Genomic DNA, 14,558 nt, shown 5'->3' with positions numbered 1-14,558 from the left:
CGTAATTTACTTTCAATGCATCTCGCTTGTATTCGCATATTAGAGCAAGCAAGATGTTCCGTACATATCGTTATCGTTATTATAAAAGCTCCTAATTCTTATAATAATAAGAGAAAAATTTATTCAATAACAAAACTTATACAAACTATTATTAAAATTAAGTATAGACTAAATAAATTAAAACTAAAACTAATAAAATAAATAATTAAATAAAACTTACCCACCTACCTTAGATCCCCCAGATCTGTCCCCTGCGGAAGTGTGCCCATAAGGCTGGCTACATTCCCACGCTGAATAGCTATGCCTATTCTTTGGCCTAGGAATGAGCCAGCCCTTATAATAATTAAAAAAATCTAACGAAATCATTGGAATCATTGGAAATCATTGGAATCATTGGAAATGGAATTCCTTGCCGGCGTCTATATTTCCGTGTTCTTATAACCCGGCAACCTTCAAATCAAGAGTGAACAGGCACCTTCTGGGCGAGCTCGCTCCATCGTAGGCCACGTCTACGCCTCGGCTAGTCTGTGGCCATGAGTAAGCCCATTCATAACAAAAAAAAAAAAATCAAAATATTGTAAATAATGTAAATACCCAGAGAAGAAAATGGGAACTGGGTACGTTTGTATGCAAAGGCAGTTTCGGGCGGTCGTCCAGTTTCGTCTTAAGGACGAAAACCCCACATTTGTAGTGTGTTTAGGACTGGTTGGCGTGACAGGCGTCAAACTGGTGCGGGTTTGATTCCGACCTCATAAATATTCAGATTCGGCGGCCGGGGACAGTGGGGACAGCATTGTGTAGTAGGTAATGTAATGTACCCCTCGCGTGTGCAGGTACACAAGTGACCAGGGTCTGCTGACAACAGACGTCTAACATGTAACCACTTGAAATAGGTTAGTACGTAGATAAGAGTAGGTATATTAATACTCAATACTCTATTTTTATTACAAATTCACAAAGTAGTTGTACAGGTGGTAAACTTATAAGCTAGGTCTTTGTGAATTCCGTTGGGCACTGCAATATATCAATGCCGCGAGATGGCTGTGTGCAACCGGGATCGCGGATATCATGTTTTGGAATTGTTATATTCACAAAAAAAGTAATCGATGAGTTAGACTGTTAGACCATAAATAAAATTGAGCATTTTTAGAAGCAACTTAAAACATTATTAAGGTGCGTATTAGAACTCTGTCATTACCGCTCGTTTGGACGCGCTGGCGCATTGTGCCGTCTGTTGTCTGCCCCCCATATACGTATATATGTAGATATATTAGATATATGTACATACATAGTTCCGGGTCCTCCTATCGAACTAATCGAACCACAAACATGCGTATCTACATAAATAGATTCCAACAGCACCCGTAACGCAGCATTACCCTCACATTACTCAGATACTTAACGTGTCGAGCATATATTCCTCGACACTTTTCCGCTAGGTGAGCGGGAAGTAGGAAATAGCAGGAAAAGTCGCGCGCGGTGAGCCAGATAATTCGCGTCATAATATTGCGGCCAAGACGGGACGGGACCGTTGAAAGCCACGATCAATTAACCACTGTGATATACAGTCGACAGGTAGTTTTGATACTTTTACGTGGTTATATTTATTTGTTATTGCCCATATTGGTAATTAATAGTTCAAAATCTTGTAGTATATATGTTCTGTACAATGTGTTATTCTGCTTCCACTTTAAGATGACAGCAGGATAACTTTGGTTGTTGACAGCTAATTTTTTTGTAATTATACTAAACAATTATAATTAATTTCGATTATGGTTCAGAATAGACAAGGTACAAATAGACAATTAAACTATTCATAAGGGTTGTGAGTTATTTAAATGTGGGTAAAATTATCAAATAGATAAACCAACATAAATAAACAAAAACAGAATCTCAATTACGAGTACATATCTAAGAAAGCAGAAAGAATAGCGGGACGTTTTAGCCACCTCGTCACCTGGGGGTGCGGTTAGATTGAAATTTTCATTTATTCTAGAGAAACAACCACCCTTACCGCATCCCTTGCTTCTTTTCCGTGTTGCAAATATTTAATTCTGAAAGGTACCAAGGCACTATTATAAAGAAAAAGTTATTACTTTAAAATAACGTTTGTATTCTTCTACTGTACTTATACAGTTTTAGTTCAAAACATTGTATTAGTTATTCTATTTGTTTTGATAAGATAACATTGCAGTCTTAATCTGATCCATTAAAAAGCAATAATCATTACCTCGACGGTGGTCTTCCCGGAAGCTTGCCATTTCATGAGATGTTCACCCTTGAGAGACCATCCAGGGGCGTAGCTGATAAGCCCCCCGGCCGCGGCCCCCGCGTTGCTAACTGCGTCGCTCGGCGCCTCCGCTTTCGACTTCTTGGGGCTCGTCTGAAGCCGGAAAAAACTGCGCCCGTGAATCTTGCAACTTTTTGAAGGGGAGAAGAAAAATGAGCTCTTCTTAGGCGATTTTTCTTGTTCCTCTGCCGCTTTAGAAGTGGACGCGTTCGACTCGGTGGCATTCTGTATGTCGAGCTCGGTTGTCTCGCTAGCGCCGGGCTTAGGGCCTGAGTGCTCGTCCGCCACAAACAACAACGTCCTCTGCACAAATGGCGTTGCTTTGTTGTAAAACTCGCACTGTTCGGGAACTTTAAAACTGGCCGGAATTGTAGTTCGTTGCGATTTTGAGAATCGTCGCTCCATGTATTTTCTGGCCATATCATTACGTTCAAATTTTTAATTTAATCTTTTTACACGTATAATTTATTACATTTTACCTAATTAATGAAGACAAGAGATTCCAATAGCATTTTATTAAAAATGTATGAATTTAATGTTAAGGTCTTTATTAAATAAGAAGGAAACAACAAAGAAAATAAAAGAAAAATAAACCAAGCAGGATAAATCTATAGGGGTCCCTGGAATTGGTAAAATGGGTGGATATTCGTAAACTATATACCCCATCCTTCCCCACCTGACTGACGACTAGCAATACCTAGCATTAACGTCACTAGAAATGCGCTCGCGAGACATAATTTATAAAACTGATTACCTTAAGAATTGCCCTAGATCTAGGTATGTATGGGCAGATATCAATATAATATATATACCCCACCGCACCCCATCCTTATTCCTCATGTTACACAGGTGTAATATGTATATTAAATTTCTTTGTCGGGTAGTATTACTTTTCTTAGATAGCAGTAAGATCAGCAGCTAATTATCCCAAACTAAGCAAGCCGACGGGAATCAACGTCAATCGATGAGTCTTCATTATTAAATTTATTGACATACATTATATTATATTTAGTACACCAACTATTAAATAAATAATGACATCGTGGATATAATTGAGGGAACTTATTATTATTAAACGCTGAAAACTATTTACATCTAAAACAAAATTTCCATGCTAACTGTAAAATAAATAGGTGTCGCTGCAGCTGTTAATAACTATAAACTTTGAAATGAAGGCTTTTCTATTCCCTTCTAGATATTCTATACAACAATGAAACGCTTCCTGCAACGCTTTGCAATTTTCACGCGGAGGCTCTGCCGGGCCCTATCGATCTGTGCGTGAGTACACACTGCCGCCCCCGCTTATGCGTACAAAGCGACCCGTGCATCCCACCGGTATCTTAACACAACGGCATATGATTTAATTTCGCCTGTGACCCCAGAAGAAAATACAACTAAACTGGCGATTTTCGTACAATGTAGGTACAAACATTCTAACACAAGGAAGCAGGGTTCATATTGGTGAGCTGAATATCTGCCGCCCGCAGAATCATCCACCTTGTCAATATTAGACCTGTATTTTAATTTTGGTTGAGAAATAAATAAAAGTCGGTTTTTTTATGCTGGCATTTGATTAACTAGTAGGTAATCGATTGGGTGCTTTGATGCCATGCATTACAAATTTACCGCATAGTACATATTACTAGTTATTAGAATAAAAATAAGTTAGTAATGTATTTAAAGTCCTATATAGATCACGAATTTTATTTGTCTTTTTAGTATGTAGTTATCTACAGACTTTGCATCAAATGCGACAGTTAACTTACGAGGTATACAATAATATACCTAAAGTGTTATTAATATAGACGCTTTATTGTTTCTGGAATCCATGGAACATTTATACATACATATGTATGTATAAATTACTGTATGCAGTAGGTAGGTAGGTACCTAGTACACTTTTTACAGGTTTGACGTCCGGAACTCTTCTGTACGCTGTGATTAATTTCCAATTAAACTTTCTCGGATATTCCAAACAAAGGAAACTCAACAATAACTCCAGCGAAAGTAAAACATGTTACAAGAGCCCTGTTTGCCGCACGCACGGCGCTCCACGCGACCGGCCCGCTGCTAGCCGGAGAGCTAGCACCGAAAAAGGGTAGATATACAGGATAATGAGAACGACGAAACTTAAGTGTGAAAAATATCCATATTAACAGATTCAGGTTGTTTTATTATTTTTAGAGGGCCGGTTCTAATTTTTTTCTTTACAATCAATAATATTATGCATTATTGCTAAAAACGATAGTATCGGGCGAAGAATATGAATAACGTTTAATGTCATCTGGGGGAATAGCCAAGATAACAATCGTTTGGGCTACGACATCAAAACGCTATCTGTCTCTCTATCACTCTTCCATATTAGTGCGATAGTCGATATGTCGTAATATACAATTGTCATTTTGGATATTAGGCTCCCTAGTTCTTGTTACCCCCAAAAGAAACCCTTAGCACTGCTGTACTCGAATTAAATACATAATTCCCCTTAATACTACACCAAACCTAGAACGTCCTTCAAGTGGCCTGCATTCTGACCCTCGTAAGCTGCCAAACGCCTAGGCGTTGACAGTATGACAAACTGTCAAGTTTGATTGCTGGATGATTTTTCTAGTAGCTAGCTCTTAGACTATGCAGTTCCGTAAGGCTACTGAGTTTGCCAAACTTATTGTCTTTTTATGGTTCGGAGCCTTAACGTGCTAACGGGATTTTATATCTTAACCCAGTGTTTATCATGGACCATGCCCACTTCGACCTTTAATGAACTTTATCTTAAACCGACTTTAATATTAGCGACTTTACTTATTTTATTTTACAGACAAGTGCTTTAATTTCAGCGACAAGTTAATTCATAGAGAAGAAATGCAGCATGCAAAAGTTCTATAGCAATTAAATGATCGCACAAAGGTATCATTCACAAATATCGGTAATTTTCATCGACTTACAACATACCTAAGAGTAGCTACAAAGCGAGCGATATGAAATTATACATCAGAATACGCTATACCGTTTGGCCGAGTCGTGACTCTGATTATCTGTATCGCAGCGCGCGGTCAATCGCCTGCGAGCCGTAAGCCGGACCCGCGTGACCCTGCACTATTGTCCCGGACGTCAATACCAATAAGGCAAGTATGGGAATGTAATTGCTTAAAAATATTTTCTGATATGAATTGTAGCCACCATAGCAATGGTCGATCACATCACATTACAGTTTCTTAAAAGAGTGTAGGGAAGAATTACCGGCGTGGGTAAAGCAAAATTACCTACTACATTTTTTATTATTAGTTTCATTACATTACAGAATAATAATGATATAAACTTATAAACGATTCGGGTCAAAACCTAAACCAGTATTTTTATAGAGTCTAGTAAATAATGAAGACTGACAACTCCCATACCTCGCCGCGAGAATCGTCAATATTGTGGATGTCATTAAATATTATTTTTACACTTATTATAATTATTTGCATATAAAAACTGGCACACGTCTACTATTTATAACTCCGAAACGTTCAGTTGGATATGGCTGACCGCAGTTATAGTCACAAAAGTAGATTTAAAGCATAAATAAAACTGAGTCATTAGAAAAGGTTTTTAAATTTATAAGTCTAGATATTATAAATAATAATATGCCTAAAATACTTTAATTGTAGTTTTGTGCATTTGACAGCGACCACTTTATGCGTATAAAGCTAAAATGGAATAATAGAATAAAGGCAGGCGAGGAATGCAGTGATGTATGGAGGTTGACGGTCTTGAATATTTACTACTCACTGTCTCCACACACTATTTATGAACTTACGTTTCTGTAATGATAAATTTTGAGTGTACTAATAAAAGACAAAGTAAATACACCAAAATATTTCGTCATTTTCCACACAGTATCCTCTATCACTGCCCTAAGCCATTGTTAATAACCCCAAGGAAAATACAACGTTGTCATGAAGGAAGGATCGGTGACACGCACACACCCGCGCGCATGACCTAAAAGGGCTATCGTAAATACTATGAAAGGAAGTCAACATTAACAGAGGGATGGCAATGTGTTATTACAATGTTAATAACTTGAATATGATATAAAATTTAATATGCTGAGCAACATGCTGAGGTGAGACCATTTCGTGGCACTCTCTCTTTTTTATGTTTTCTCTGTTCAGTATAAGTTTTTATTTTGTGTTTGTGCTCACGAATAAAATTATTTCTATTTCTATTCTATTTCTATTAATAAATTACATTGCTGTCTCCACGAGTAGGTAAATGTGGTACTAATATAGTACCAACCAATACACAGCGACGAGCTCTACATTTGTATAATTCTTAAGCTAACAATAAAAACTAAGTTTACACGAAACCTATAACCCCTGTTATTATCGTCACCAGAGTCATCAGCTGCAGTTTTCTCCGCTTTCTATATATTTCCTTCTGCACGACTGAGTTCATGAAAACCTAATATATTTACAATTGGAAAACGCTTAACATTCTTGCCGTGCATCCGAGTTTTCCGGACGATTTAGTTTAACGAATACTTATTACGTTTGGTAGATGTCACTGAACAAAATGAATAGAAATAATGGAGCAACTACTATGCCCGTTCAGAAATAGACGGCGCGCGCACCCCATGCATGCTGCGACTCGCGCGAACTTGACAATCTACTTAGTTATTTTTAAACCTAATTTATAGAAAATATTTGGAAAACAAAGGGATTTAAGACATTAGATAGTCTTAGCACACAGAGATTAGTTTTATTCGAGTATGGGGATAAAGCGCTAACTGATTAATTAAAACGGAAGAACATGTATGTTCTACACCTAAACCCTACTACTTATGTAACATTATTACTATTTACTATATAGGCACAGAATAAGTAATAGTATTATCATACAGAACGGACACGCACCGCCCCGCCCCGACTCGGATTACCTCGCCCCGCGACTGAGTTCTGACGGACTCCTGACGTACGCTCAGTTCGGCTAGCGACGCCGCGACGCGATGACGCAACGTTCAAAATGCCGGTGTATTGTGCGATGTACGGATACCTACTTATTGTAGAAATGAATAATAATATAGTTTTCCAAAGAGACGAAATATGTATCAGTAAATAAGGCTATACTTTTGCGTAAAAATAATAATATCATATGAATTAAAACCCGTTCGTTGAATTTGTGAATGTTAAGCCAACATTTAATATTTAAAGTAACTAAGTAGGTAACTAGACCTTCTACACAGATATTCCTCGTAAATGTTTTATTTTTAGTTTAACACTCTTTTCACAAAAAAGAACTTGTTGGTCGCGGGACATTCGCGTTTGATTTTTAATTTAATTTTAAGAATTTAAGAAATAATTATGTAAGTATGTTATATAAAATAATCAATAATAAGGCATCAACAATAAGGTACATTTAATAATGGCGTGTTGAAAATCCAAGTACGTGCAGGACTATAAACTGACAAAGCCAATTCAACAATTGGAGCGAAATAAAACATAAACCTATATTTTGTTAAACATAAACCTATATTTGGTTTTTTACGTATTTCGGTCGAATTATGCAACGCAGCGGGCCGCTCGTCGTGTCCTTCGGCCGGCCTCGGCAAACCTCGGCTTCGCCTTCCCCGCCGCGCGCCGCACGAGTCAGCCCTAAGCCACTTACTCACACAATGACGCGTGTACAGACGTGCCGTGCACACATATAAACGCAAATGATTTTCGATGTATGGCGTGTCCGCCCTGTGATATAGGTATGTAATATAAATGCACGACATAAAAATAGGATATGACTTTGTACTTCGTTTCCCACAAAACATTGAATACATTTATGATGTGCGTTTACGTGTTGAGCAGATTTTAACACTGACGCTATATAATTACACGTCTTCCAATGGCGCGAGGTGTGATATGCAAGCCGATAGCCGCCTCACACATTACGCTCCTAGATAAGGTGTTGCGCTTTACGCCCTTGCCTCGTACTTGATAATCATATAATTGCCCGGCAACGGCCAGTGGGCGCGAATTTGCATTTTAATCACGCGTTGATTTGAAGTAATACGCCGACGCGCATGCGAAAGCCTTAAACATTTGCACATGCGTTGACTTGACAGGTTGTCGAGAGGTGCTTGTAAGTATAATTCCGCGCCTCATTTACAATAACTAATGACTTCCCAGTAGGTATGAACAGTTGAACCACAGATATAGAAATATTTAGTTGGCCAAAGTAGTTTAGTTGGGCGAACTTGAAGTAATGTGAACTTTTATTAAAATAAACAAAGATCTAAAAGATCTAAAGATGACATAAAAATAAAGAAACTAGCTATTTGTGTATACATGTTATTTTGATAAATAAAATTAGAACACATATAAATAAAAACCCTCTTGTTAATATTTCGTAACTTGCTTCTGACCGTTCGCATTATATATGACGATTTACAAATAGTTTTAACTGCTTTTGGATTTTGATACTTAAATTGATTCTATTCTTGAATTAACTTCCTATTCCTACCCATCACTAAATAAGCAAATATATAAATACTAACGTATTTAAAATTGTCCGAAAACCTAAAATCTTTTAATAGCAAAAAGTAAAACGCATACATTGCATACATTTTTGCCAAAATATGTAACTCTCCGAACGTCTCTAAAGCTTGATCAATTAGAGATTTATGGGCGCTTTTCAGTGGATTAATATTGTAAAGGATTGCCTTTAAAAACAGACGTGAAAATTTAGTTAATCGGTCCAAAGCTGCGGACGGTCAAATACAGCTACGTAGAAGGCTTGTAGTATCAAATATAGTCTGGTTTGTTATTATAAAACCCGAAAATCAACAGCAATTTCCTTTATTCTAATAGTTTTCTCAAAACTCTGTATTTAGACCCTTATGATTGAAGTTTTTAGGATATCAAGGCTGACGAGGCTATATAATCACGATTATCCTACTTACCTAATACCCGAACGATAACTCACGGCAGTAGGTGTCACCGCTACAACATTAACTTATGACAGTTACGACTGTTATTCTCGCCCGGCCCTTCCCCAGGGTTATGTGAAACTTAATTCGGTTCTTGAGGCGACGTCTTAATTAAGTTCCCAGCCCGCGTGGGGTGTACCTTTACCAATAAATATTAAGGAAGAAGTTGTAAGTAACGTGTACGGTGTGAATATAAATTACGGCAGGAGACAGCCTCAACTCCGGACTCCGGTGAGGATCCAGGTGTGTGGTTTCGTGGTTACCACGCGTGACGGGCAAAAAGGGAAAATTGCTAATTGGTATATTTTTGAGTCAGCATATTACGTACCTATATTACGACCTCATTAAAATTAGTGAATACCCAAATATGTCTTACCTAAATATGTTTTATAAACATACATTTAACTTTAGGTGGCATACATTATTTTAGACACAAAAAATCTGTGATTTTACAGTGATTGGGGTTATGATTTTCTGTCAGTAAATAATACTTGAACTGTAGAGATAAATTGATATTACTTTAATTAACAGCAGTCACGTAAATAGACTTAAATAGAGATAGAGTTAGTTTTGTATTAGATATTTCAGAATTAGGCAAGCTTACGTGTAACTTATTCGGTTTAATATAAAAATTATCTAGACGGTTAATAATTATATACATTTCCATGAGAGGCTTAGAGTTTCCTAGTAATACATATGGGATCCATTACGCTACAAGCATCAGCAGGATAATCAGATAAGCCTATTAGAGTTCCACACGCGCTTGGGCACAAAGGTCATTGGAGCGATCAATTTTAAATAGGTACACACTAATCTACAGTCGTATTATATGTATTTCATTTCCCGTTATCATTTAGTTCCATCAATTCACTTTATTAATACAATGTATTTTGACAAGATACGCCTTAGCCTTATCAACATAAAATAAAATTGTCTTCTACTGACCAAGGCCGGAGTTACATTTTTTTGCACTGCAAATGTATCAAAAGACAAGAAAGAGTTGACACCCTACCGATAATTTTTACTCGTCGTCAATTTGCTGCCGTAATTTCAAAGTTACTATAGAAAAGACGTAACTAATGTAAGGAAATAAACGGAATAGTTGCAACAAAATAACGAGGTCTTATCCCTTTAGTCTGGTAAGCTGCTTCTATATTCTATCGCAAATGAAGTTAAAAACACTATATAAATAAATGTGCTCTTCAATTACGAATAGTTGTTTCTTATACATCATCATCATCATCAACAACATCAACATCTAGTTATGGACATACAGTTGCAGCTCTTCAACTCTTTTAGTTTTATTTTAGATTCTTCAATCAAACTAAATGATTTCTACTGTGTTGGTTGTTGTCTTAAAAAGTTTGCTGTTCCCATTACTAGATGGTCTGAGTCTTTCGCTCGCGTGTACTTAGCGCGCGGTGGGAATAACTGCGGGCTCCGCCGCATGGTGCTGTTTCCGACCGACACAGGACTTCCTACTTACAGCGACTGAAATTCTTAATAATAATTTATATAAAATCTACGTTTAATAGGAATTCCCTCGCTGTGAGCTTGCTGCTAATGAAAGTTATAATACAATAGTTGCACGGGAAAGATACAATTACCTGGGTAGCTTAGTGGGATTTGTAATTAAATTTTCTTTGAGATAGGTAATATAATATTTATGGGGTCCCTTTGTTTCCCATAAAGTTTTAAGCCATAATGTATTGATTGTCATATTATCGTTAGTCATAAAACTGAAACCGTTAACTTTTCAGGATTTTCGTAAGGTTATTCTGTAGAAAGGTTAGGTTAGGTTTGTTTTATGGCAATCCTGAACAGTTACGCGTTTTTGAGAAAAAACAATTATGACTAACGAAAATTCGGACAAACAATACATTATGACTTAAAACTATTTGGGAAATAATAGAGACCCAATATTTATGTATGATCCACCTGAGTTAAGTTTTAGTATTCCTTCTTGTCTCTGTTATTAACTTATTAACCGGCGACTCTGGCGAGCGCAAAGCTCAAGCGGAGCGTTTCCCTTATAGGTATACAATTTTGTAGACAAGTTAGATTTTTTTATTTCTTTCACAGGGGTTCGCGAGGTCTATACCTCAGAGCAACGCGGGTTAGTAACGCGACATATTTGATATGCGTCTATGTTAACTAAGTTGCTTAGGCTGAAACGCTGCTAGGCTGCGTGTAAATAAAGTTAAATATTTGACTGACTAGTCAAAGCAGATTCTTTTTTGATCTGTCAAAACGATTTAGTAGCTAGGTACTATGGAAATCATATATACAGTGTGGAAAGATAAGTCGGGCCCTGGAGGGAAACTACCTTAAATCCTTAAGCTGGCTCATTTTACTTAAGGGAGACATTCCTTTATTTTTAAAAGGAAACATAACTGCATTCAAATATTTTCTAAAACTCGCTTGCCTCGCCCGGGACTCGAACCGACTAAAAATTCCAAAAAATAAACACTTGGAGTTTTATTCTACTGCCGGTACAGTTAATGTTAATGATAACATTTATCCAAGAAACATTAGGTCTTACACTCGTCTGTCGTATAAAATATCCATAAAATCTAATATTTAGTACTTATAAGATTTTTTTAGACAAGATAAATTAAAGAAAAAAAAGAAAAATCTGTAATAGCAGTGTTGTTTCTTTTTAAAAATAAAGGAATGTCTCCTTTAAGTAAAATGAGCCAGCTTAAGGTTTTAAGGTAGTTTCCCTCCAGGGCCCGACTTATCTTTCCACACTGTATACACTGTGTTTTTATTGAATTCCGTTAACTTCGGGGTATGGTTAAGTACGTTTAAAAGAACGAAATGGCAAATATATTAAAAAAAAATTTGTTTTTTTTTGAAAAAAAAATAAGGTTAAAAAGTAATTAAATGTAGCATATAGCGTTGTTGTAACACGGGCATTACATTTAACTCAACCAAACAATTGAAATCTGTGACATATCAATGTCATTTCGAACATCGGTCGACCGAGATTGTATACGTACTTAAGTTTAGTAGCAAATGTATGAACTCATTCTTAACACTAATCAATATGTAAACCGGCCCTAAGGCAAGTGTACACGCTTGTAGAGGCCTTATAGGAAACAAATAAATTATTGATTATCTCCGAAATGGAGTTAATTAGAATATCGGTGTCTTGAGAAAGTTACTTGATTTAAGCTCAGGAATGCACCCTTGAAATTAACGGAAATCAAAAAAAACACGGTGTATAACACAGAAAAAGTAAAGTCACGGTAAAGTTACCTCTACTCTTTATAGTTCTATATCTACTCTGCAGAAAAGTACTTTCATAATTAAAACAACGTTCAAAATGCAATTAATTAAAATCAAAAAAAAGAGGAAGGGGTAACATAATGATCTATCAAGTGGCGAGCTTTTTGGCACGCCTGCCGGTGCCCTCGAATACACTTGACGTATTGATTGTAACACCATTAATGCGTCAATTGTGGCAAATTTTATATTATTTTTTTCAGAGGAGGCAGCTTGCAGCAACTATAAGATATAAAAATGCCTAATAAGTAGTCAGTAGAGGTACTTGTAAACTCATATTAACTTAGACGATCTTTAAATTTTGTTGACCTAGATCAATGTCTATGAAATATTTTCAATCGTGGAAATTTTACAGTAGATTTTGTTATCTCCTAAATATCTAATAGCGATTATATCAACAAATCAATATCTAGACTTCTAGAGGAAAACTGTACAATGATTCAGTAAACTGTTAATGAAATAAAACCAATGAAATACCTAACGTTAACAATTAAGTTGATAAACAAAATGGTGTGCGGGCCTTGCGTGTGCGTATCAAGGATTAAGGCAACTGACGTGGTAGAAGAGGGAAGCACGGGATGCGGGGTGGGGGGAGGAGAGGGACTAATCACCTCTGTCAGGTCCCTGATGGAGGCGCCTTTCCTGGCACGGGACATATGCTTTACAATACAATTATAATGGGAATCCAAATTCGTTTTGGGGTCAGTCAGATAACGTATATCAATAAATTGGAAGTTCGTTTGCAGGACATTATGATGTATGGATGGCACAATCAATAGCTAGTAACGCCCGCTTGCACCATTACACTAACCCGGGTTAACCGGTTAAACCTGAAGTTGTCATGGTTAAGGTACCCATACAATTTGACACTAGATAACGGTTTAACTGTTTAACTCCGGATTAGGGGGATGGTGAAAGTGGGCCTAAGTATAATATAGACTGTGCTACAATTACTATGAAAACGCATGGTGCTCATATGTCTTAAGCAATTTTGAATTCCTTAATATTTCAAAATATGTATAAGATTTCATCAGAAATTCACATACATATATAAGTAAACACTCTTATTCAGGAATCAAGCAGCCAAATTGAGATGTGAATATAATTATACTGAAATTGTTGGCTAATACTAGTACAAAACAGGCATCTAACTAATACTTACTAATATTATAAATGCAAAAGTAACTCTGCCTGTCTGTCGGTTACCTCTTCACGCTTAAACTACTGAACCGATTTTGATGAATTCGGTATGGAGATAGTTTGAGTTCCGGGAAATATCATATGATAGTTTTTATCCCAGCAATGATTGTGGCTGATTGAAAGGCGATGGTTGTGGGATTTACTATGAAAGACTATTTCTACGCAGACGAAGAGACGCATAAAGTTATAAGTATGAATATGATGGCGCGACATCAACATCATAGCGTAAAACAATTCCTTTCTTTGTAAATTGCTTACTGATTTCCATCATCACTATCGCGAAAGCATCATTCCTATGATTTAATATACATGAACACACGGTAGGTACACATACAGGACCATTCTAGATACCATACATACTGTTCGTTTTACGAGTGCTATAAAAAATCAGAATATACCTACTTCAAATATAATACTTTCTGGCCGGTTGAACCAAACAGATTAAGCAGCGACTTTCTTGCTTTTAAGATCATAAAACCGTTTTTAGTAAAACGAAGGTACGTAACAAACATAGAGTTGTATACTTTGTTGTTAAGTACATTATTTTCGTATTGTTCATCTAAATTTCAAATCGAATTGATACTATTTTAAAATTACTTACTAACTAACAATGTCTAAAAGCTCTAACAAAAAGTGTTAGGTAGTAGAAATCTAAGTTAACAAAGAAGTTCAAAGATATTTAGTACACATACAATGTGACGAATTAGTTGGCTAATTAATCGCCCCAAAGTCTATAAAAACAAAACAAAAATATGAATAAAATGCCATTGAAATCTTTTGATACCAGCTGCCGACATAAAACAACCTCACTAATGTAATATC

General features: G+C 36.5%; 2 protein-coding genes across 2 annotated transcripts in view; both read right to left on the bottom strand.

The window, feature by feature from the left end:
• Positions 1 to 14,558, bottom strand: part of LOC134678543 (protein sickie) — a 199,335-nt gene that overhangs the window by 167,708 nt on the left and 17,069 nt on the right. The gene's annotated exons all lie outside the window — the stretch shown is intronic.
• LOC134678576 (uncharacterized) lies at positions 2,173 to 2,774 on the bottom strand. The gene has a single exon (XM_063537200.1). It carries the CDS (start codon positions 2,708 to 2,710, stop codon positions 2,210 to 2,212), a length of 501 nt encoding a protein of 166 aa, XP_063393270.1. The 5' UTR covers positions 2,711 to 2,774; the 3' UTR covers positions 2,173 to 2,209.

The sequence above is a fragment of the Cydia fagiglandana genome, chromosome Z (genome assembly GCF_963556715.1).
Source record: "Cydia fagiglandana chromosome Z, ilCydFagi1.1, whole genome shotgun sequence".
In the NCBI taxonomy this organism is placed as follows: Eukaryota; Metazoa; Arthropoda; class Insecta; order Lepidoptera; family Tortricidae; genus Cydia; species Cydia fagiglandana.
The sequence above is the reverse complement of the archived record's forward strand: the minus strand, read 5'-3'. Positions and strand labels throughout refer to the sequence as shown.